General features: G+C 43.1%; 1 protein-coding gene across 6 annotated transcripts in view; it reads left to right on the top strand.

The window, feature by feature from the left end:
• CEP70 (centrosomal protein 70) overlaps positions 1 to 23,195 on the top strand; it is a 40,969-nt gene extending 17,774 nt beyond the window's left edge. For 4 of the 6 annotated variants that reach the window (XM_056122098.1, XM_056122097.1, XM_056122093.1 and 1 more), the window contains 10 exons: positions 11 to 98; positions 725 to 813; positions 2,795 to 2,869; positions 11,771 to 11,870; positions 12,779 to 12,949; positions 15,403 to 15,549; positions 15,706 to 15,874; positions 16,579 to 16,693; positions 19,144 to 19,223; positions 22,469 to 23,195. In XM_056122098.1, coding sequence (XP_055978073.1) covers positions 11 to 98; positions 725 to 813; positions 2,795 to 2,869; positions 11,771 to 11,870; positions 12,779 to 12,949; positions 15,403 to 15,549; positions 15,706 to 15,874; positions 16,579 to 16,693; positions 19,144 to 19,223; positions 22,469 to 22,530 — 1,096 coding nt within the window. In that variant the 3' untranslated portion in view covers positions 22,531 to 23,195. The remainder of the gene's footprint in view (positions 1 to 10; positions 99 to 724; positions 814 to 2,794; positions 2,870 to 11,770; positions 11,871 to 12,778; positions 12,950 to 15,402; positions 15,550 to 15,705; positions 15,875 to 16,578; positions 16,694 to 19,143; positions 19,224 to 22,468) is intronic. The other 2 variants (XM_056122095.1, XM_056122096.1) reach the window with 2 other exon arrangements.
• The last annotated feature ends 2,219 nt before the right edge of the window (positions 23,196 to 25,414 follow it).

Below are 25,414 nucleotides of genomic sequence, written 5' to 3'. Positions count from 1 at the left end.
CTTTTCATAGACAGTATAAAGATGATGAAAGTCTATCAGAAGAAGAAAAAGATTGCAGAAATCTGGGTGCTTCACCAACTTATAAAGGCCTGCTAATGGTATGTGGACTAACAAATTTGGTTTTGGTTGTGGGGCCACACCTGTCTATGCTCAGGGCATTCTTCTGGCCCTGTACTTAGGAAGTACTCCTGACAGTTGTTCAGGGAACCGTATGTGTTGGTGGGGATGGAATCTAGATTGGTTTTATGCAAGCTAAATGCCCTGTCCACTGGCCTGTCTCTCTAGCCCTTGTTTTTGTATTTTTAATAGAGTAAAAGTCTTATAGGAAAGATCTTTGTCTTTCTTTTTTGTTTGTTTGATTTTGGGCCACACCTGGCTGTGCTCAGGATTTATTCCTTGTTAAGGGGCTCAAGGATCACTCCTGGCTGTGCTCAGGGGCCATCTGTAGAGATGGGGATCAAACCCAGATCAGCCCATGCAAAACAAGTGTCTTTCCCAGTGTACTATCTCTCCGTCACTTCTTCTTTTGGTTTTTGGGACACATTTGGCTGTGCTCAGGGCTTACTCCTGGTTCTGTTCAGGGATCACCCCTTGCAGGACTTAGAGGACCCTGTATGGTGCTGGAGGCTGAATCTGGGTTGGCCACATGCAAGGCAAGTGCCGCACTCCAGTACTCTCTCTCCAGCCCTGAGGGCTAAATATTTATCAATGAAATGTGTTGCAGTCATTGCAGAATCAACTTGGGGAAGCAAGATGTAAGATTGATACCCTTTTAAATGACAAGCTGAATCTCCAGAAAGATTTGGATAGCAGGTGAGTGAAAAGGTAATCTCAGTTTATCCTTGGGAGGTAAACATATGGGACTGGAAAGTTAAAATGAGAGAAAGCATGTTTTCAAAAACCCATGTTTTCAGTGGCAGATAGATGCAACACTCCACCGTACCTCCATGCACCGCCACCCCATTTCCTGCCATCTGCCTCTTCTTCCTTTCTCTGTTTCAAGGTGACAGGCTGGGGGCATAGAAGGGAACCTAGTTGCCTGACAGACTATTGTATAGCTAGGACTCAGCTGTCAACAACGTTGTAAACCGGGTTGTTGGAATAAGAGGAACCACACCCTCTTACACTCATCTTAGTCAGTTTTTCTCTCATAATGATGGAAGGAGGGATTGCGCAGATGGGCAAGGGAGTGAGAAAATACAAGTCCACTCAACGAAGACCTGGGTGAGGACTCAGGCAAGATTCATTTTCAGACCAGCAGTTTTTTCGAACCAGATTACTTTGGGCTGCCTTACAATTTCTGCTTCCTTTTGTGTTGTGGGAAGAAAAGACAGTTACAAAGTTTAAATGGTATCCACAGAAAGGTATAAAGTATAGGAATAATAAACAAGCTGAGTCTTGTTCATTATACAGTTGTTTCAGGCTTTTAGTGTTCCAACACTACCAGTGTGACCTTCCCTCCACCAATGTCCCCATTTTCCTACCCATCCTCAACCCGCCTGTCCCCTTAGGCACATAACAAATTTATGTTACTTGTTCCAACAAGACTTTAAGAAATGGCAAACAGAATGATTAGAAAATAAATCAGGGGGAGCCAATTTGTGACTGCTGTATGATTTTAACCTTTGTAAATAAGGAAAATAAACCCCCTTTAATACAATATAATAAAATGCTTATTCTCATTTACATAAGTAAGTTTTCAACTCTGGGATCTAAAGTATATTGCACTAAAAGTTATTCTATATTTGAATCTCTTTATGGTAATTATTGTACCTTACAGTCTTTAATAAAACTTTTAAAAATTTATTTATTTGTTTTTGCTTTTTGGGTCACACCCGGCGATGCTCAGGGGTTACTCCTGGCTCTGCAACTCAGGAATTACTCCTGGCAGTGCTCAGGGGACCATATGGCATGCTGGGAATAGAACCCGGGTCAGCCGCGTGCAAGGCAAATACCCTACCCTCTGTGCTATCGCTTCAGCCCCAGGAAACACTTTTTTTTTTTATTTTCCACTTTTTTTTTACTTAAACCGTCAATTGTGGTTTTATCATTTTTTTCTGGAAATAATATCATAGCATTTTCATCACTGCTTTTATGTGCTATTCTCAACACAAATTTTGAATTAATCTATGATTGATGCAGAAATTTTTATCAAACTATTACATGCATAGAGAAAGATAAGACAAATTTTAAGGTTAATGGATTTCAGAAATACACCCGTGTTTAATCAGCATTAAGTAAAACAGAATATTCTACCATGCCAGAACCTTCTTTCCACCTGCTATAACTTTCTCTACTCACAACTTCCTGAAAGAGACTAGTTCCTAAAATTCTAACCTTTGAGACTGCTTTTGTAATATTTTGGATAAATAGAATCCGGCATTTTGTGCAAATATTATGTGTCTTATTTTTTTACTGAAAATTATGCTTGTGATACTCATTCACATTTGAATAAATATGTTTTACTTTTTTTTTCTTTCAATTTTTTTCCCCTTTATTTTTTTTTTTTTTTTTACAGTTGTAGATTTACAATTTTTTGTGCTTTGGTTTCAATTATACAATGATCAGGAAACACTTTTGAACAGAAAAGGAATCTAGTTGCCAATACATACCTCACTGTCAAAGGTAGTTTAAGAATTTTGGTAAGTGGGGCTGGAACGAGAGGATTGAACTCAGGAATTGAACGCAGGTTGGCTGTGTGCAAGGCAAACACCACTGTACTATCGCTCTAGCCCCATGCTTTATAAGTTTTATTCACTAAGTTGCGTGCTTTTAACATGATTTTTTTTTTTAGGCCTACATTGAGTGAATTTAGACTCTACAAGGAACAAGTGAAGAGACTGGAGAGAGCACTTAGGAAAAACATCAGGTAGTTCTCTCTTACAATTTTATTCAAGATTTTTTTTCTTTTGTTGAACCTGTGAGATTCTTATTTATGTCATAGCTACCTTGTTTTGAAATTACAGGTGAGATATGTGTGGGAAATTCCATTGAAAAGAAACATTTCTGGTTTCATGGTTTAAATGTAGCTGCTACAGGGGCCAGACTGATACAATGGGTAGGGCACCTGCCTTGCATGTGGCCGACCCAGGTTTGATTCCCAATAGATAATCTGATTCCCTGAGCACTGCCAGATGGGATCCCAGAACACAGAGCTATGAATAAGCCCTGAGCATTCCCAGGTGTGGTCCTAAAACCCAAACCAAAAACTGTTACTGTCTTGCATTTGGGTACATAATAATCTTAAATAAGAATATGGGAAAAATAGTTGGCTAGTGGAAATAAGGGCATAGATTTAATATGGAAAATTGTCTTGGGACTCAGGGAGAATAGCAAAATAACCACTGAGATGACAAGACCTTGATGTTTGTTGGTAGTATTTGTGACCTGAATAATATAAAACCTTGTCATACTTTAAACTGAAAAGTACCAGAATTAATTCAGTGGGCTGTTCATATCTACCACTTGTACCTGTCTTTCTGTTTTTTCCTTTTTATAAAGTTGTCACAATAGTTCATTACAAATAACGTTCAAATACCAATTCCACCATCATGTCACTTCCCACCACCATAAGAGGAAAGTGTGTGAAGATTGTTGCCTGGAGCCATACTTAAGCCCTTATATAAGAGATACTTGTACCGTTCTTGACTGTGTAAAGCTCCCCAGAAGAGGCTCAGGGGCCAGGATGAAGCTTCATAGCTGGCTGTGCACTTGCCCTGTGCGGGGTGGGCCTGGGCCTCATCTCTGACACGAGAGGGGGAAAAAATCTACAAAGGAGTTTAATGTTTTTTATTTTGCTTTTTTAAAAATAGTGATTGAGACTCAGTAACTTACAATAACGAAGGTTTCCCATGCACAGAATCCCAGCACGACACCCATCACAGTGTACCCACCTTCCTCCCCCAAGAACCTAGATCCCCTCCCTTAGTTGTGTGGGTCAGTTCCAAAGCAGTCTTTAAAAGCTGTTCCTGGGGGTGGAGCAATAGTGCAGTGGCGTTTGTCTTGCATGCGGCCGACCTGGGTTCCATCCTTGGCACCCCTTATGGTCCCCTGAGCCCAGCCGGGTGAGATCTCTGAGCGCAGAGCCAGGAGTCATCCCTGAGTATTGCTGGATGTTTCCCCTGCTCCCCTAAAGAAAAGGGTTAGTCCTCAAGGACTGTAGAGGTACAGCGGGTCACCGGCACTGCATACGGTTCCCTAAACACCTCCAGGAGTGATCCCTGAGCGCAGAGCCAGGAGTAAGCCCTGAGCACAACATGTGTGGCCCAGAGAATAAAAACAAACAGAAGTTGGTGCCCAGGGATAGTATCTTGTAGAGTGTTTGTGCAAACTCCTTGGATGCAAGGGCCTGGGACTTGCAGAAGTAGTATGAAGAGTATAGGAATGAAGCATCCTGGGCATCATATGTTGAGTTTCCCTGTCAGATCACGTACACTCAGTGTACTCAGGCTTATGAAGTTGGTCGAGTTCAGGAGCTTGAGGGAATTCTTAGTGGCAACTGTGTTTTCTGTCTGACGGCGCCACACGCCACAGTGAAAGGTGGTCATTTTGATGATCCAGGAATCATCTATTGAGACAGCCAGAAGTGAGGACCGCGGAGGGACCAGCGAGCCGGTGCTTGTCTTGCATGCAGCCAGGACTGATCCCTGAGCACAGAGCCCCAAGTTGGCCCTCAGTACTGCTCAGGGTGTGGCCCCAAAGCAAAACAAACAGAAAGCAAGAAGTGGAGCCGGAAACAGAAGTGGAAGATTTAAAGACGTGGTACTCGTTCATTCTGTCAGTATCTTCCGGCTTGATGTTGCTTCTTGTTTTATCATCCCCCTATTTGATAATTGCTTTCTTACTGCTGGAATTGCAATCATACAATGAATTTGAAAGGTCACTACCCATGGGGCCAGAGTGACAGCACAGCAGGTAGGGTGTTTGCCTTGCATGTGGCTGAACCAGGTTGGATCCCCGGCATCCCATATTATACCCCCCCCCCCCCGCCCGAGCACTGCCAGGAGTAATTACTAAGTGCAGAGCCAGGAGTAGCCCCTGAGCATCACTTGGGTGTGATCCTAAAAGGAAAAAGGAACTCCTAGGAATGTGCAGAAAGGACTCAGTTATCAAAACGTGTGTTTTGTATCAGTGTAGCAAAAAAAAATATTTTTTTTTGAGACAGGTAGTTCTTTTGTTTTGTTTTGGGGCCCCCTCTGGCTTGCGGTGCCTAGAGTATTATAACCTGCACTATAACTAAGATTATATTGGTGGGGGCAGACCCAGTGGTGCTCAGGGCTTACTCCTGGCTCTGCACTCAGGGGTCACTCCTGGTGGGCTCTCGGTACCATATGTGGTGCCAGGGATCAAATCTGGGTTGACTGCATGCAAGGCAAAAACCCTGTGATCACTCTGGACTCCAGTGTAGCTAAATTAACAAAATACCCTCCAACAAAATTGGCATTCTGCTTTTCTTTCTTTCTTTCTTTCTTTCTTTCTTTCTTCCTTCCTTCCTTCCTTCCTTCCTTCCTTCCTTCCTTCCTTCCTTCCTTTCTTTCTTTCTCTCTCTCTCTCTCCCTCCCTCCCTCCCTCCCATCTTTCTTTCTTTTTCCCTCCCTCCCTCCCTCCCTCCCTCCCTCCCTCCCTCCCTTCTTTCTTTCTTTCTTTCTTTCTTTCTTTCTTTCTTTCTTTCTCTCTTTCTTTCTAATGTAGGAGTACTGCTATTTATTCAGCCATTGATTAAGCTGGTTGGGCATTCTGCTTTTCAATGTGGTCCTCATCTCCAGGATGAGACACCCTGGGATTATAGAAACACTTCCTGGGGAGTAAAGGTAAAGGCCCTCCCGTTGATCGTCAATTTGCTCGAGCGGGCCCAGTAACGTCTCCATTGGAGACTTTGTTGTTACTGTGTCTGGCATATCGAATACTCTCGGTAGCTTGCCGGGCTCTCCGAGAGGGGCGGAGGAATCGAACTCGGGTCGGCCATGTTGGCCGCGTGCAAGGCAAACGCCCTACCGCTGTGCTATCGCTCCAGGGAGTGTCAACAGTTAGTCAGTGCCTGCACAGGGTGGGGAGGGCTGGGACCCCCACAGGTGGAGACTCTGAGTCCTCAGCCTGGACAAAGGGGCAGATCATCTGCTTTGTAGAAGAAAAGACCAGATTCAGTTAAGAACATGTAAATGGAGAATTCCCAGGGCCGTGGCCCTGGAGTGAACTGGCCAGCTGGGGTGGGGAGGGGTGGGGTGAGTTACAGTCCCAGCCAAGTAGTGGGTGGGGCCTGCTTCAAGGAGAGCAAAGCGGGTGACTTCATAGGGCAGAGCTTTGCCTCTGGACATCTGCCCTGCTTTGAAGATGCTTTCTCTGATTAAAAATAAATAAATAAATAAATAAATAAATAAATGTGTTTTTTTCTGGGGCTGGGAGATTGCTCCAGCGGGAGAGCACAAGCCCTTCTGTGAAGCCAAGAGCTGTGCTGGACCAGGCCCCACACAGAGTGACCACAGGCCACTGACACTGCCAGATATGGCTCCTGGTTGTTGTTTTTTTTTGTCCTTTCCTGGCAGTGCTCAGGGCTTGCTTCTGGCTCTGAGTCAGGGATCACTCCTGGTGTGGCAGGGACCAACCCAGGCCTTCTGGGTACAAGGCATTTGCCCTACCCACTGTCCTATCTTTCTGGCCATGTGGCCCCTATTTTATTTTATTTTATTTATTTTTTATTTTTTAATTTTTTTGCTTTCTTTGGGTCACACCTGGTGATGCACAGGGGTTAGTCCTGGCTCTGCACTCAGGAGTTACTCCTGGCGGTGCTCAGGGGACCCTATGGGATGCTGGGAATCAAACCCGGGTCGGCCGCGTGCAAGGCAAACGCCCTACCCACTGTGCTATCTCTCCAGCCCCCCCATTTTATTTTTAATTAAAAAAATTTAATCACCGGGGTGGTGGGAGGGATGCTGGAACAGTTGATGGTGGAGAATGGGCACTGGTGGAGGGATGGGTACTCGATCATTGTATGACTGAAACGCAAGCATGAAAGTTTGTAAGTCTGTAACTGTACCTTACAGTGATTCACTAATAAAATTTTAAAAAAAGTCTAGTCACCGTGAAATCACAAAGTTCTTCATTATTCATGATCATGTTTCAGGCATACAGTGTTTCAGCACTGCTCCTTTCTCCAGTGCCCACGTCCTTCCACCAGGAAGGCGGGTCCAGGTGACCGTCCCTCCAGTATTGAATGAGTTCCTTTATGCCCACATCTGCGCCAGCACCGGCTGTTCTTGCTCTTTGCAGATGTGGGCCAGCCGGAGCTGTGAGCTGATGTCTCCTGCTGTGATTCGCATCTCTAATGCTTGGTGACTCTGCAGAGCATTTCTTCCTGTGCCTTTTTTTTTCTGTTTTGGGTTTTTGGGTCACACCCAGCGATGCTCAGGGGTTGCTCTTGGCTCTTGCCCTCAAGAATTACTCCTGGTAGTGCAAAGGGACCATATGGGATGCTGGGAATTGAACCTGGATTGGCTGCATGCCAGGCAAATGTCCTCTCCCACTCTGTTATCGCTCTGGGCCCCCATTTGTATTTTTTCCTTTGAGGAAGGTTCTGTTGATTTCTTCTTCCCACTTTAACTGTGGCTTAGAGAGTTGCTCGCGATGGTTTATTATAGACATTCAGTATTCCAACTCATGCCCACCACCATGGTTTCGCTTGCCCCAGACACCCCTCAAGCTGCCCCCGTAGGAGGCCTACAGAAAAGAATTTATGTTTCTTGTTACCACTAAATGGCTAACAGAGTGATCAAAAAATATTTCAGTAGAAGAATCTTCATAAAAATTGTTGTATCTCGCCATGGGGACACCAAGTCCTTGCCTGAGGGATTCCTAAGCTGTTACTGCAGGTAAGCCTTCGGTGGTAATGTTCCCTTAGTTGAGATTGACTGGCTTCTCTGCTGCATTTCCGTCCAATCTGGTCTGCTCCTCCTGGGATGTCAGCAGAGGTTGGAGCTGTCCCTCTAGAAAATCCAGAATGTTCCATTGGGCAGTATGGCTGGAGGCATGGTGGCGGCTTTGGGGCAGTTTGGGGTCGTGGTAGGGTTGAAGCTGGCCCACCCTACTCCCAGAACTTCCAAGATCGCTGAGGTCTCAGCTGGGAGTGGTATCTGAGAAATATTTGCTGCCAGTTGATCTCTTTCTAGATTCATTTATGAGTCTCTGGAACAAAACCAACAGGGGAGCTTCGGCTGCCGGGGAATATGGGTGTAGCTCTCCCTGTTTTTTGATGGGGTTGTATGTTGTTTTCTTTGAAGTTCTGTCAATGCCTTATATATCTTTGATATTAACCCCTTATCAGAGGAGTATTTCTCCCATTCATGGGCTGTTTCTGTGTCCCGGTCACCACTTCCTTTGGGGTGCAGAAACTACTTAGCTATGGAGTCCCACTTGTTTATCTTTGCTTCCACTTGCTTGGTCAGTGGAGTTTCATCCTTGAAGATGCCTTTGGTTTCAGCGTCACAGAGAGTTCTGGCTACGTTTTCCTTTACATACCTGTGGTTTCAGCTTTGCCATCAGCGTCTCTAATCCATTTTGATTTGACTTTTGTGCATGGTGTTAGGAAGAGAATTGAGGAACCGGGCAATAGTATAGTGGCAAGGTGCTTGCCTTGCATGCAGCTGACATGGGTTTGATCTCTGGTGTCCCATATGGTCCCCTGAGAGCCACCAGGAGTAGTGCCTGAGTGCAGAGTCAGGAGTAAGCCCTGAGCACTGCTAAGAGTGGTCCCAAACCAAAAGTAAATAAAAGGCCCTCCCGTTGATCGTCGATTTGCTCGAGCGGGCCCAGTAACGTCTCCATTGGAGACTTTGTTGTTACTGTGTCTGGCATATCGAATACTCTCGGTAGCTTGCCGGGCTCTCCGAGAGGGGCGGAGGAATCGAACTCGGGTCGGCCATGTTGGCCACTTGTAAGGCGAACGCCCTACCCGCTGTGCTATCACTCCAGCCCCAAAAGTAAATAACAAATCATAAAAGAAAGAGGTCTCAGTTCTTCTCTTTCTTCCTTCCTCTCTTCTTTCTTCCTTCCTCTCTTCTTTCTTTCTTTCTTTCTTTCTTTCTTTCTTTCTTTCTTTCTCTTTCTTTCTGCATGTAGCTGCTTAATTTTCCCAACACCACTTGTTGAAAAGGCTTTCCTTGCTCCACTTCCTATGTTTTACTCCTTTATTGTAGATTAAATGAGGGTCAGTCTCAGGATATTAACCTCTATTCCATTGATCTGAGGAACAATAGAGCATATTATCCTTATTTAATTTTTTTTCTTTTTAACCTGGAGATGACTTTCAATCTAAGCAATCTACATCCTTTGGTTTAGTAACAATTTTCCAGAGGTTTTTTTTTTTTTTTCTTTTTTGGGTCACACCCGGTGATGCACAGGGGTTTCTCCTGGCTCTGCACTCAGGAGTTACTCCTGGCGGTGCTCAGGGGACCATATGGGATGTTGGGAATCGAACCCGGGTTGGCCGCATGCAAGGTAAACGCCCTACCCGCTGTGCTATCTATCGCTCCAGCCCCTTTCCAGAGGTTTTCTGTTGATTTTACTTCCACGTGCCAGGGTAACAGGTATTGAAAAAAAAATCTACTCTGGATATCTTGAGAAAAACCTACCTGAATATTTTAGGGGCAACCAATCCCACACCACTCTTAGGTGTTTTGTTTGTATTTTGGCAGTCAGGCCTACTTTAGCAGTTAGAAAAAGACAGAAAATGTCTAACTTTTGTTTTGTTTTGTTTTGGGGGTTCAGCTGGTGGTACTCAGGGCTTATTCCTGGCCTTGCTCTGGGATCATCCCTGGTGGGACTTGGCGGACCATATGGGGAGTCGTGGCTCTAACCCAGATGCACCACAAGCAAAGCAAACACCTTCCCTGCTGTATTATCACTCCGGGCCCACCCTAATCCATTTCTGCATGCAGATTATTCTGCTTCGAAGCTTGTTTCTAAAACACCAGTTGGAAAGTAAGGTAGTGATTTATAGTGTACCATGGAAGTTCATTGCTCACATGTGAGTTTTGCTAGGTTCAAGGAGCTAGAAAAAGCTAATCCATAAGCACCTGATCTTCTAGTTCTTTGTGAAGGATATTTAGGAGGAGAAACTGTGCTTATGTTCTGGTATAGTATAGTATAGTCTTTATGAATCAGATTTGCAAATACGTTCATTGGAAAACATTTTCACCTAAGTAAAAAGTTAACTAACATTTAAATGTCAGATATATCAGTTTTCTTGTATCCCCGCTAGAAAACTCACTAGCTTTTCTCTGTACCTTTTGTGTCTAGATAATATGCTTGTGGCACTGCCTTTAGGATAAACTGTAAGATCTGTGAGCATGGTGAACTGGCTGTAGGCGATTGGGAACTAGAGTGTGAAGCCTCTGTGTCAGGCAGAGGAAGGAGCCGCAGATGGTCTGTTTGTGGTCTAGACCTCTAGGGAGATAAAGGACAATGCAGGTAATCAGAGTAGATAATTGTCCCTAGAAGTAAGGAGATGTGAGGATTTTTTTTTCCTTTTAGATTAGGACTAATAGCATGATTAGGTTCCTGTGCAGACACAGGAGATTAGATTTGGTTCACACACGGCAGTGGCTCCTGCTGTTTTTAACAGACAGATGGCGTGTTGGAATATCATTTTACTATTCCACAAAGGGCCAGGTAAGAGCAGGTGCAGGTCCCAGACTTGGTTTAACGGGTCGGGATCTGATGGAAACTGGTAGACACGCTCAGGTTTGAGACGATTGCTTTTTTTCCCCTTCCCTCTGTGGTGCAGTGATGGTTGGCGCCGGCATGTGCTGGCATGCGCTGCCCTCTCCCCGGGCCTTTCAGCTCTGCCTCCCAGTTTGTGAGCTCACCCACCTAGCTCTTGCTGCTACAGTATGAAAACGAGTTGCCTTGCCCATTTCTTTTTTTCTTTTTTTTTGGGGGGGGGGTCACACCCAGTGATGCACAGGGGTTACTCCTGGCTCTGCACTCAAGAGTTACTTCTGGCGGTGCTGGGATACTGGGATACTGGGAATTGAACCTGGGCCGGCCTCTTGCAAGGAAAATGCCCTACCTGCTGTGCTATTGCTCCAGCCCCGCACATTTTTTTTTAATGTAAAATATTGGTTCAGAAATAAGTTTGCTCAGCATTCAGGCAACCATATGCAGTGCCGGGGATGGAACCCACATCAGCCGCGTGCAAGGCAAGTGCCTTCCCTACTGGAATGTCCGTTATTTCTTGCTTCTCAAGCTTAGAGCACATTGGATCCTTTGCTGGAGTTCTTTTCTATTTCTTTGTGAGTGTTGGAGAGTGGTTAAAACTTTCCTCTTCACCGTCCAGTCCTTTTTGTTCTCAGGGATTTCCATCTAATTTGTAGGCTACTGAGATGACCTTTTTCACTGACAATATGGCTTAACATTGGCAACAACTTAGATATTTTGTACAGAGAAGCGCGCGCGCGCACACACACACACACACACACACACATACACACACACACACACCGCGGGAAGGTCACACAGCAAAAAGTCATTGTCTTTTTGTGGTTACTGATTTGGTGCTTCCTGCTCAATTTGGTGTTACTGCTCAATGCTTGGGGCTCCTGACAGGTACCTGGGGGACCAAGCAATTCTCGGAATTAAACCTAGGGTTTCCCACAAGCACAGCAAATTCTGGACTGCTGAGTTCCATCCTGACCCTTCTGTTTACCATCTTTTTCAAAGTACTGGTCTGAGAGAATGTTTTGGATCATCTTGATTTGCTTGTTTTTTCCTTCTTTAGATTACAGAATCTTCTTGGTGAAGGTGGGTGTAAGGACAGAGAGCAAAGAGATGAGCTTTGCAAAGACAGCGACGCCCTCCTGGGACAGAGATACTTCCAGGTACAGCACTAGAGAGAGGGCTGAGTGTGGAGAACCAGGGTCCCACTCGCCACGTGGGAGGCTCGTGTCTGTGTTTATACGTGCTCCCCCAGTCCTGCTTGCCATGACTTGCCTACGTAGCTTAAAAACATTGTAGGCACCTTGATTAAGAATTTCTCCTACCGGGGCTGGAGAGATAGTACAGTGGGTAGGGCGTTTGCCTTGCACACGGCCAACCCGGGTTCGATTCCCAGCGTCCCATATGGTTCCTTGAGCACCACCGGGAGTAACCCCTGTGCATCGCCAGGTGTGACCCAAAAAGCAAAAAAAAAAAAAAAGCATTTCTCTTACCCTTTGAAAGAGGTGTTGGCTTAATTCAAAGCAGTGTGGTAAACAGCAGGATTCTTTACTTGTTAAAAAAAATTATTGTTTTTGTTCTTGGGTACCACATCTCAGGGCTTACTCCTGGCTTTGTGCTCAGGGATTACTCCTGGCTCTGCACTCAGGAATCACTCCTGGCGGTGCTCAGGGGAACATGTGGGATGCCGGGGCTGAGCCTGGGTCAGCCACATGCAAGGCCTTATCTGCTGTACTATCTCTCCAGCCCCAAAAGATTTTTTCTTTTTAAAAAGATTTATAATATGTGGTCAGAGAGATAATACAGCAGGTAAGGCTTCCTGATGACAGAACCCTGCAAAGAGAAAAAAATACAGGGAAAAAAAATAATTGCAATATTCTTTACAGTCTGAGAAATAGGAATATGTGCTGCTCAACATATGTTGTGTTTCTCAGATCATGACAATTGTCAGTCTTACTAGAGACCCTGTTAGTACTTAGCCAGAGCCCTGAGAATCTTGGTCCAATGCATACGGAGAACATCACTTTGACAGGACTATGAGAGTCACTAACTAGAACACTCTTTTCTAAAGGTGCTGTGTGACATCAATGCGATTATTCACCATCCGAGAGCTCCGGTAGTAATTTATAAACAAAGTAAAGGAGGATGCCAAAATTTTAATCAAGATTTCGTTCAAGATTGTGGATTTGAGCACCTTATTCCTATACTAGAAATGTGGGCAGAACAGTTGAGTTTTGTAAAGGTAAGGAGCAGGTTGGATGTTCCTTTCATGTTTTCTGTTGGATGTTCTTTTCATGTTTTAAAAATGTGTTGCTATCTGTGGGCTTTAGTAACAGAATTGGGCATCATTTCTTTTCTTCAGTGGAGAAAGAGGGTGTCACCCATCCTCAGGGGCTGCTGTCAGCTTGTGTGTGGCACCAGGGATTGAACCTGGGCTTCCTGCTTGCAAACATACACTCAGCTGCTGACCTCTCTTCAGCCCACGTACATGTGTGCCTCACCATGCAAAGTACACACGCGACCCCAGTGCCCTCTCCCTCACCTGAGTGTTTTCTGCCATAGAGTATTCTGTATAATTGCACCTTGTGACACCTGGATAGTAAAGTGTCATTATATTGTGACTGCCTTTTAAAAAAATTCGTGTGGCATTTACTATTTCAATCATCTTTGCATCTGAATATATTGTCTTAAGTTGATAAAATGATCAAAAGCCTTCTCTGCAAATCCAAGGTTGAAGATACCAATATGTGAATCCACACAGTAACTGAAGAGTGTTATTTATTGTATTTCTTTATGGAGTCTAGAGCTATACTGTCTAATAGGAACCACTTATCACATATACCTATTAAAATGTGTCTTGTCTCAATTTAGTTGTGTTGTAAGTCACAAGCATATACATAAGACTTAGTATGGAAAAGTAATTTAAGTATTGATCATCTATTGAAATGGTAATACTATTTGAGTTAAGAATCTATGATTAAACTTAACATCATTGAAATCACATTGAAAATATGGCCACTAGACTATTTAAAATTTTAAATTTCTTTGCGTATAAGGGGATCAGCATGGAAAGTGTCATGTTAAGGGAAATGAGTCAGAAAGAGAGAAACAGACATAGAAAGATTGCACTCATTTGTGCAATAGAAAGCAACAGAATGGGAGACTTACATCCAAGAATAGTAGAGAGGAGTACCAGGAGGATTGCTCCACAGCTTGGAAGCCGGCAGCTCAGATAGAGAAAGGATCACCAAGTAAAGGGTGCTTGGAGGGCCCGCTCAGGTGGGAGATAAGAGCAGGCCCTCCAAATGAAAGTAGTTTATAGAACGAACATGACAGCCACTCAATACCTATATTGCAAACCACAACACCCAAAAGGAGAGAGAGAGCGAGCAAAAGGGAATTCCCTACCACAGAGGCAGGGTGAGGTGGGGTGGGGCATAAGGGGTGGTGGGAGGGATACTGGGATCATTGGTGGTGGAGGGATGGGTACTCGGTCATTGTATGACTGAAATGTAAGCACAAAAGTTTGTAAGTCTGTAACTGTACCTCACGGTGATTCATTTAAAAATAAAAAGTTAAATGCTAATTTTTAAAAAATTTTTCACATGACATTTTTGGGGGAAACATTTACTAAATACTCAGGAAATATTGCTTATCAGCTGACCTGCCTCAAAGTCCTAAACTTCCCAGAACCTTACCTTTTTGCACAAATTTTAATTGTTTAAGACAACGTGTAGGTCAACAAAGCAAAGCGGCTATAAAGCTGAAGTAGCATTAATTAGCGTCCTGTCCAATTAAAAACTCCCCAGGAGGACAGCAAGCACGCAGAGCACCAGGCGCTTGCTTTGCCTGTGGAAGGCCCAGGTGTGATCTCCTCCTGAATACCTCCTCTTAAAAAAAGGTGCCCTGCAGGAGACAGATGCTCCAGTATGGATAGATCTTGAAACTCTTAAGAATGTCCCCAAATCAGCAAATATGTGGCGAATTAGATTGGTACATAGGGTGACTGAGCAAGAATGAAGATTCTAACAAGTGGGTAAGGAGTTTCTTTGATGAAAATCAGAATGTTCTGAAATTAAGATAAGGATGATTGGTTGCCCAGTTCTATAAACGTAGTAAAATTACTGAGCTATATATATTTGACTGGATTTTTATGGCATGTGAATTACATCCTTAATGGAGGACATGAAAGTTCAGGACAAAAATATAAAACAAACAAAGCTTGTGTTTTAATCTGTTAATGCTTTAAAATCATCACTATCATTATAGGAGATTTTAATACTAAATAAGTACCTAAAACTTCAGATAGGTTTTTTTGTGTGTGAGACCCTTAATCTGGTGAAACTAAATTTCACAGACTGTTTTTAAACTGATAATGATATTTATTTTGGTTGGGTTTTGTTTGGGGCCACACCAGGCAATCCTCGTGGCTCTGCACTCAGGATCACTGTTGGTGATCAGGGATTACTCCTGGCAGTGCTCCGAAGTGGTATGTGGTGCCAGAGATCAAACCTGGGTCAGCGGCATGTAAGGCAGAAGCCCTACCCGCTGTACTCTCTAGCTTGATAAAAGTGTAATATTAATAATACTGGTAGTGGTATATATAAAACCTCTTTGGGTAGTTATGTCTTATCTTTTTTCAATGAAAATTTTATTTTCTATCAGTAATATCATGTAGTTTCTTTTGTTATGAAGGAATTATATAAGTCTTTGAGAACACTGTCTGCAGAATTGGTGCCTTGGCATAATCTGAAAAAGCCGGATGAAAATGAAGGTGTCAGAGTTGAAGATTTGTTGCTTATAGTTGATACCATGTTGGAAGAAGTTGAAAATAAGGAAAAGGTAATACTTAAATAATATGCATATTTTATTGTAATCATATATTTAAAACCAATAGTGTTAATCTAGGAATTTCCATTTTTCAAGTTTTTATTAGAGATTTGCAATTATTTTTTATTGTGAACTGTCTTTTTTCCCTCTTTATTTTTTTTTGGACAGGGCAGCAGTACTTCAGACTTTCAGACTTTGCAAGCTATTGTTTCTCACTTTCAAAAATTGTTTGATGTGCCTTCTTTATGTGGAGTGTATCCGCGAATGAATGAAGTTTACACTCGACTTGGAGAACTAAACAATGTCGTGAGATGTCTCCAAGAACTCTTAGAATTAGGTGATGATCCTTTGTCATTTTGGGCTCCCCTTTAAGAATAATTAGCCAACCAAAAGTAGGTTATAAAATTGGGAAGGGGTTAGACTATAACCAGCAGTGTGCAGGGCTTACTCCTGGATCTGCATTCAGTGGTCCTTCCTGGGGGGCTTAGGAATTACATATTGAAACCAGGGATCGAACCTGGGTTGGCCAAGACCAAGGCTAGTGCCCTACCCACTGTACTCTTTAACCTAGTTTTTTTTAGCACTGTAGCACTGTCCTCCCGTTGTTCATCTATTTGGTCGAGCGGGCACCAGTAACACCTCCATTGTGAGACTTGTTACTATTTTTCGCATATCAAATATGCCACAGGGAGCTTGCCAGGCTCTGCCATGCAGGTAGGATACTCTCAGTAGCTTGCTGGGCTCTCTGAGAGGGATGGAGGAGTCGAACCCAGGTCGGCTGCATGCAAGGCAGATGCCCTATCCGCTGTGCTATCGCTCTAGTTTTCTTAAGAAAAAAAATTTTTTGAGGGTAACAGGGCCAGGGTATAGCTTAGCAGTGAACATTTCCCTTGCATGAATGTTAATCCCCAGGATTGTGAAAAAAGAAGAAAGAGGAAAATGAGGATAGATGGCCTTTAAATGAAAGGCCAAAATATTTGATTTAAAGCTTTTGGAAGTTTTTGTTTAAAATAATCTGCCTTTTTCTTTTCTCTTTGATAGATAATTCGTCCTCATTATATGTGTTGGTGAACACAGTTGGGAAACTGTGTAGACTGGTGAATGAGGGTATCAAAGACCAGGTTGTACAGATGTTAGGACCGGAAGATGTTCAAAGGTATTTATATCCAAACTCTGAAGAGTTCCCAGAATTATGGGCATGGTCAAATTAAAGAGTTTGAAAACTTCCTAAGTTATTTATCTTTCCTGTTTGGTCTAGCACCTTTTGAAAAACTTAATAGTTGAAAATTATCTCACACAGAGATGGAGAGAGTGTCAGTATTTTCAAGATAAAAATAGATTGTAGGGTCTTGTAGGTTTAGGTAAAGTGGTTCAACATAATTCCTGTAAATCTGTTCCCAGGAGAGATTATGTATGAAGAATGAAACCTTGTTAACAACTGGGACGGGAGCGATAGTACAGCAGGTAGGGCACTTGCCTTGCATGCGGCCAACCTAGGTATGATCCCCAGCAGCCCATAAGATCACCCAACCACTGCCAGGAGTAATCCCTGAGTGTAGAGCTAGGAGTAATCACTGAACAATGCAGGTATGACCTCAAAACGAAAAAGAAAAAGAAACCTAGGGCTAGAGCAATAGCACAGCAGGGAGGGTGATTGCCTTGCACATAACTGACCTGAGTTCAATCTCCAGCATCCGATTTAGTCCCCCGAGCACTGCCAGGAGTAATTCCTGAGCACATAGCCAGGAGTAACCCCTGAGTAACCCCACCCACCCCCAACAAAGAAACTTTGTTAACTTCACGTAAGTTCCCGACGTATAAATAAGCCTATTTTGAATCTACCGCCATAGATCACTGAATAATCCCCATAGACGCTGAATAATCCCTACCCGTGTATTTATTATTTGATTTAAAGATATGTTGAGTTTTTATTTTTTTATTGAACTGACATAAAACCTAATTAAAATACATATTATATGTAAAAACCTAATTAAAAATATATATTAATAAAATAGGGATAAATTCTTAATTCCATGCACCTCAAGAAGGGGGGAAAAAAGAAAGCAGAAATGTTTATTTATAGTTTAAAACACTGTGATGTACAAGGTTCTTTGTGATCTGTTTGTTTAGTTGTTTCAGGCAGGCAGTGTTCTAACTCCCATCCCATCACTAGTGTGACTTCCCTCCACCAGTGTCCCCAGTTTTGCACCCACCCTTAGCAGGCTCGTAATCAACGGACTTCCTTTTGCTTGCTACAGCATGGCTTGAGGAAATGGCAAATGGAATTACCAGGAAATATCTCAAAAATAAAGTCAGTTTGTGATGATGGATTGCTATGTGATTTTAACTTGTGTAAATAAATTCAAATTGCAAAATGGAAACATTTTAGGTTCAAGCTATACTTAAAGCAACTCTTCTCCCCACCCACTAATTTTTTTACTGCATCATATGGAAAAGCAGCTGTATGCCACATGATCTGTGACTTTTACAAGTGTCCTAAGAAGAATCCTTACCTTTTCTGACATTTCAGTTTTCTGATGCTTAATGTTTTTTTAAAAAAATTTTCTTAGGGTCCTACCTAGCAGTGCTTAGGGCTTACTCCTGGCACTGTGCTCAGGCTGGCTCAGGGGTGCCATATGGGATGCCAGGGATCAAACCCAGGGTGAGGTTACCACGGGCCAGGCAAGTGCCCTCCCCACTGTACTATTACTCCGGCCCCCAGTGATGCTTATTGCTTTTAAAGGAACATGTTTATCTCACCATTTCTTTCCCTTCACAGAGTTTTACTGACTACTGATACTTATTCTGAATGTTTACTAGGATATAAAAGTCAAATATTTTAAGAAACGCCTAGAAAATCATCATGGTCTCTGTAAGAATTCTTATGTTAAATGGAATATTTTCAATACCAGAAATGTTTTCTCTTTCTTTATTTTTTCATTTTGGGTTGTCAAAGTAATGGTCAGGGGCCCCCAGAACCATTCCCAGAGATGCTTATTTGACCACTGAGGCTCAGACGGTTCAGCGCTTGTACCAGCGCTGTGGGGCTCTGGGGTCAGCGGTGTGGAGGCGCTCAGCCCTCGAGCGCATAGCTGGGGGTCACTGGTGTCAGTGATTGAATTCAAGGCTGCAAGGCACGCCATGCCTCTGAGCCCTCACCTGGCCCTGAAATGGCATGAATTTAGTTTTGGAACCAATGTTTACACGGATAAGAATTTTTTATTTTTTAAATTTTTATTTCATTACTATTATTGTTGGTTTTGGGGGGCCACATATGGTGATGCTCAGGGGCAAATCCTGGTTCTGCACTCAGGAATTACTCCTGGTGGTGCTTGGAGGATGATCATATGGAATGCCAGAGATTGAACCCAGGTCGGCAGTATGCAAGGCAAACATCCTATTCACTGTACTTTCACTCCATCCTCACTAATAATATTTTTGATAAGAAAAAAATGACACTAGATGAACTAAGAACTCAGGAAAAAAAGGATAAGTTATATGTAAGTTATCTGGATTTTTTTTTTTAATTTTGAAAATGTTCTGTTTTCAGTCAGATGCAAGAACACTAAGTTGGTAATTAGTGTAAACTCTGCATTTTTTTTAAAGCATTATCCACAAATTGGAGGAGCATGAGGAATTTTTCCCTGCATTTCAGGCATTTACTAATGATCTACTTGAAGTCTTAGGTAAGATCTCTGTGGTGGCGGTCCTCTATGATTCGAGTCAGTGGGGTGAAGGCTGAGAACCCCTGAGTCACTAATTAGAGTTTTGACCTAGAAAATTCCATAGAAGGTGTCCAGAAACCATTAGTGTCCTGGAAACACATCCCTGACATACAGTTCGAATGGATTTGGAGTGGTCTACAGGCCCGAGAAATAGTTAACCTTTAAGGAGCTAGAGATTGCCTTTGGCGGGGGGACCTTAGAATGAGAAATAGTTTGTCTCTGGCGAGGTTGCAATTAGCTCTGACTGATCGTGCCTCATTGGCTATCTTGGTAAAATTTATGAACTGGGAAGGTGCTTTTTCTGCTTTTTCTTTTGGCAGGAGACACACTTGGGGTGCTCAGGACTGCTCCTTCCTCTGCTCGGGGATTATTTCTCTGTGTTTGGATTTTTCTCTTCTCCCTCCCCCTTCTCCATGGTACTTACCTACCTGCTGTACTTTTTAAAATAGAAAAACTATATATCTTTTCCTCTTAATAGAATAAGGAAGAAGAGTTGGTTTTAAACCTGTAGAAAGGGAGTGATAGATTTTTGTTGGTCTGGGGGCCACACCTGGCTGTGCACGCAGGGATACTTCTGGCAGACTCAGGGGGCCATACAGGGTGCCGGAGCTGCATGCAAGGCAAGACCCCTACCCGCTGACTCTCTCCGGCCCTGGAGGAGGTGTATTTATACACTTGCTCAGACTGAAAACTTTGGTTTTTTTTTTCTTTTTCTCTTTCTTAATTAGTCACCGTGAAATCATGAAGTTATTCATGATTGGGTTTCAGGCACATTGTTTCAACACCCATCCCTTTCCCACTTCCCTCCACCAATCCCTGCCTCTCCCTTTGCTCCTACCCACTAATTCATGTTTTTCTACATAGTTCATTAGAAAGGTTTATGTTTGGGGGGCTGGAGGGGCCGGTGAGCTTGGGACCATATAGTGAGCCCCGGCCCCCCGCACGCACTTGGCCTGCTGAGCGATCTCTGGCTCTGAAAGGTTTTCTTTTCCACTCCTAAAGAATGATTCCTTAATGCAGGAAATTAAACTAGAAGAGGGAATAAGATTTACGGTAGTAGGAAAAAGCAATTTTAGAAAAATTAGGTAGTAGGATAAAGGAATAAGTAAAACTTGATGAGAAGATGGGTAAGTGAAAGAAGTATCTGTCTTGTGAGCACTAGGATCACACACGTGATGTGGAAGCACAGAGAGCACACGTGAAGCTCTGCGCAGTGTCCTGTAGCCTGTGGAACCACGGCAGACACTGAGTGTGCCTTTGGCCTGCTTCTATGTTTGGAAGGTCATGCATGGCAAAAGAAAATGTCATTTCGGGGCTGGAGCGATAGCACAGTGGGTAGGGCGTTTTCCTTGCATGGGGCTGACCCAGGTTCGATTCCCACCATCCCATATGGTCCCCTAAGCACCACCAGTAGTAATTCCTTAGTGCAGAGCCAGGAGTAACCCCTGTGCATCGATGGGTGTGATTCCCCCCCCCCCCCAGAAAAAGGGAAATTTTCATTTCAAAGTTAAGCATGAGGTGAACTTGAAGTTGTAGAAATATGTTGCCTTGTATCCTAAAGAGCCCAGCTTCACAGAACAATAGGATTCTACTTACTTTGGGGCTAATAATTAACTTTTAATGGTGAGGTTTTGCTTTTCCTAAATATTTCAATAGGTGTGCTGGTAGCAGTTTTTGAAGAATCCTCCTATAGATTCTTCTCAGGTATTCTTACACTCAGTGTGGCTTATGTGGCTGATTTGCTTCAAAAGTCCAAGTGTTCCAGCAGATGAATCTCTAGTTTGACCATAGTTGAAATCCTGGAGTTAACATTACATTTACCACTGGAAAAGTTAAACTGGTTTTGGCAAACAAGACTATTTCTCTTTTTACTAGGTTTCCTATCTTAAACATCTAGAACAACAGAGTGGTGTACCAAATACCCTTTTCTCTTGCAATAGGTATGACTAGCAGAGAAAATTCTAATGGCTCAGAATTTTGAGTTTATTTATAAGGCAAATATCCCATGGAGAAAACTGGTGTGATTTCAGAATGGGGGTAGGTGTATGTGACTAACTTCTACTAACACCTGTCTCTTGTTGATGGCAGGTGTAAACCAAATTCTCTGTTGTAGATTTGCCTATTGTTTTTCCTTTCTGCAATTTAATGACCTTCAATGGATCCATACCAGTATTCTGACTCAAGTCGGGAGCTTAAACAGCATGGGTCATGTATATAGATCAAGAGAAAAGCAATACAAAATGTAGCTAAACAGGGCTGGAGAGATAGCACAGCAGGTAGGGCGTTTGCCTTGCACACGGCCGACCCAAGTTCGATTCCCAGCATCTCATATGGTCCCCTGAGCACTGCGAGGAGTAATTCCTGAGTGCAAGAGCCAGGAGTAACCCCTGTGCATTGCCAGGTGTGACCCGAAAAGCCAAAAAAAAAGCCCCCCAAAATGTAGCTAAACATGGAGGGAGAGAGAAGGAACTTCAGGAAGCATGTCTTACGTAAAAGAAATAAGTTTATGAACAATAGCTTAGCAGCCACCTAGAAAAAAAGTACCAAGAAACCAGAGTCCCAGCCATTGGGGTGCATTGGATACAGTAGGACTGGAGAAAAGAACCCAGTTCCAGGGGCCAGAGCATTCAGTGACTTCTAACTTAGCCTGTAGTCTTAGGAAGAAAAATCAAATTTGAAAGAAACTGACAGGGAAGAAGCTGAGTGAGTTCATCTGGTCTGCTGGACCAAGCTATACTCTACAGTATAGTTCATCTGAGGTTTCCACCTTTGGTTCAGGATGTGTTATCCCGAACAGAGGATCCAGCTAAGACCAACCCTCAGGACAGGACTGTGTTCCATGGAAAGAAATTCCCCGAGCCCTCACCTGGGGATCCAGGAGCAAGACAGTTTCTGAGAGTCACGTGTGTCCACCCAGGTCCTCCTACAGTTGCACAGAGGCAGTAGACACGCAGTCAGTCAAAACTGTTGATCGGAGCACATCACTGAGGGCCAGTCTGAGGACACGGCAGCATTTCCAGATGGACGCTCCGTGATCTGACTCATGACACATTCTCACTGCCACTGGGGAGACATTTTGTGTGTAGGAAAGGACAAGATACCACTTTTGTATTCGAGGTTTGACATTGCATATGGGCTCTCATTTCATCTGACATAAAGCTACTTGATAAAGCTACTCTTTTTTTATTCTTGTTTTTCTATTACAGAGATTGATGACTTGGATGCCATTGTACCTGCAGTAAAGAAATTAAAAGTACTTTCATACTGAAAACAAATTAAATCATTTTTACTGTGTAAATTGCATTCTTAGCATTGTGTAGGATTGATCTTGAGGCAAGGGTCATGAAATGTATATATTTATATATTTATTCTTGGAATTCATCCCCTTCTTAGTATTTATTGGGTCTTTCTCCATTCATAGATTTATTAACTTTGAGATTCTTTTATTCAGTTCTGCGATAAAATTAGTAAGTTAACTTTAGACTCTAATCATTTTCTTAAGCAGTTTGTGAGTGCTTAAAAATTAAGTTTGTTTTAAAGTAGTGCAGTGTTGTAAATAACGAATAGAGCTAGAGAGCGATATTATAAGTAACAGAAAGGTTGCGTTTAAGTTCAGGATTTTGTGATCTTTTTGGCTCTGGAACAAGGAATGCCAATGACTCTCTTAAGTCCCGCCAGTAGGAAGCCATTGCCTTCCGGGCAAGGATTTATTGGCACATTCTATTAAGATATCCTGCATGGCACTTAGCCATTCAAAGCAGGAGGAAGAAAAGGAAGAAAGAAGAATACTTTGGCATTCTGTTAGGGTAGGAAATGAATCATGGAATAATAAATAGATGAGTGGATGGAACTCTTTTTTCTTTCTTTTTTTTCAATCTTGATGTAATGTACTTTTTGTAAGGATGAGATCTTAAATAAAATTTTTGTCAAGAATTTCCAGACGTTGAGTGTCCTCAATGACTTATTTGTGCCACTTGCAAAGAAAGAGGCTCATTCTCTTATTTCCTCGGGCAGTTGATTCACCCTCGCTACATTTTACATGAGAGTCCTTTGCTTGCCATTTCCTTCTTTGTTCTTAGCATTCAGCCGTACTTTTTTAATATTATTATTATTATTATTATTATTGAATCACCATGAGATAGAGCATTACAAAATTGTTCATGATTGCGTTTCAGTCATACAGTGTTTCAACACCCATCCTTCCCCAATGTAATTTCCCAGCACCAGTATCCCCAGTTTCCCTCCCACCCCTTCAAGCCACCCCCTACCCAAGCCTGCCTCTATGACAGGCACCTCTCCCCTCTCTCTCTCTCTGTCTCTCTCTCATTTAAGGTCAGCCATACTTTTTAGGGGGCCGCTATTCAGTCTCAAAACTGTAGGTACAAGCTACTTTTGGATGCAGATGCCCCTTTCATCCTCCTATTCCCCCCCCTTTTTTTTTTTTGCTTTTTGGGTTACACCAGGCGATGCACGGGGGTTACTCCTGGCTCTGCACTCAGGAATTACTCCTGGCAGTGCTCGGGGGATCATATGGGGTGCTGGGAATCAAACCCGGGTCAGCCGCGTGCAAGGCAAATGCCCTACCCGCTGTGCTATTGCTCCAGCCCCTGCTCCCCACTTTTATAAGTATCAGTTTAGATGTAAGTAGCACAAGCCTAACTTAGTTTGATCTCTGGCACCGCATGGCCCCCCAAGAACTGCCTGGGTATCTGTCCTTCACCCCCCTGGCACTGCAAGGTGTGCCCCCCCCCCTTTTTTTAAGCAGACTTGAGACTTCCTGGTGATTCTTGCTTGTTGTCACGTAGAGAATATTGTAAAGATTTTCTGGAGGTGGGTTTGAATGGAGAAAGTAATGCCAGTAGACAGATATCCAGATCCTTAGTGATTAGATATAAGATATTAGATTCCTTTCTGATTTAAAATGGGATTATTTGTTTCGTTAGTCTGAAACTAGTTCGCAGTTTGTGAATCTGTGCCTTTGATGGCTGGGTAGAAAAGTATTTGGCTGTTCAATAATGAAATATTCTGGCATGAGACAGGAGAAATAGTCAACAGGAAGAGCATATGTTTTGCATGAGGCCTGGGTGTGGTCTCCTGAGTTCTATCAGGAGTGACTCCCGAGCACAGTTGGGAGTAGCCCCTTAGCATCATCAGGAATGGGATGGCCCAGGCACACTCCTCCCCATCCCCCCCAAAAAAACCCAAAACTCCAAAGCCAAAAACTCTAGGTTGTGCCAAGAAATTACTAAGAGACAGTTTGGAACTGTAATAATATTTGAAGTGTAATTTAAAAATTATTTTCTTCTAACTTATTTTCTTTAAGAACCTCTTATTATTTATTTCATTTTTTGAGCCACACCCAGTGATGCTTCAGAGTTACTATTGACTCTGCACTCGGGAATGACTCCTGGAGGGCTTGAGGGGATCATATGGGATGCCTGGTTGCATTGTAGTCAGGACATGTCTATATTGAATTTTTGGAATTTGGTGACTGTTTTTGGAGACTGTGTGAATCTCATACCTGGTCCAAGTGTGCTTCTAAAGTTTATCTTTAGGGGCTGGAGAGATATTACAATGGGTAGGGCACTTGCCTTGCATGATTTTCTTAATTTATTTCACAAAGAAATTAGCTTTGGGTCACGTAAAGTGCTGGGGGCTGTTCCCAGCTCCATGTTGGGGAGGGGACAGACATGTGCTGCAGGGAATGGAGCCAGGGCTCCCACATGCAAGGCATGTACTCTAGTCTTCTGAGCTAGCTTCCCACACTCACAATTTTATTTTAAAATGTAAACACAGGCTGAAAAAAAGGCATCGGTGTCACAAAATGATTATTAAGTGAACTTCCTAAAACAGAACAGTGAACCAACTCCCCGCACTCTCAAAGACTCCTCCAGGGCTGCCCTCTGCTTGGCTTGTGTTCACCCCTTGTCTTATTTTAAAAATGTGTTGGCACTGTCGTGTGTGTGCCTACACTAAACATGCTTTAGTGTACCTACAACCACAGTATCCCTGTTTTTGAGCTTTATGAAAATGGCATCAATCATATATGAAGTTCTCTTCTTTCACACAGTACTGTACATGTACTGTTCATCCGTGCTGTTGTAGGTAGGTTAAGGCCAGTGGCCTCATTGCTCTGCACCTTGAATTTGGGT

This window comes from Sorex fumeus, unplaced genomic scaffold, assembly GCF_029834395.1.
Source record: "Sorex fumeus unplaced genomic scaffold, SorFum_2.1 ptg000044l, whole genome shotgun sequence".
Classification (NCBI taxonomy): Eukaryota; Metazoa; Chordata; class Mammalia; order Eulipotyphla; family Soricidae; genus Sorex; species Sorex fumeus.
Note: the sequence above shows the minus strand (reverse complement) of the source record. Positions and strands in the feature narration are given on the sequence as shown.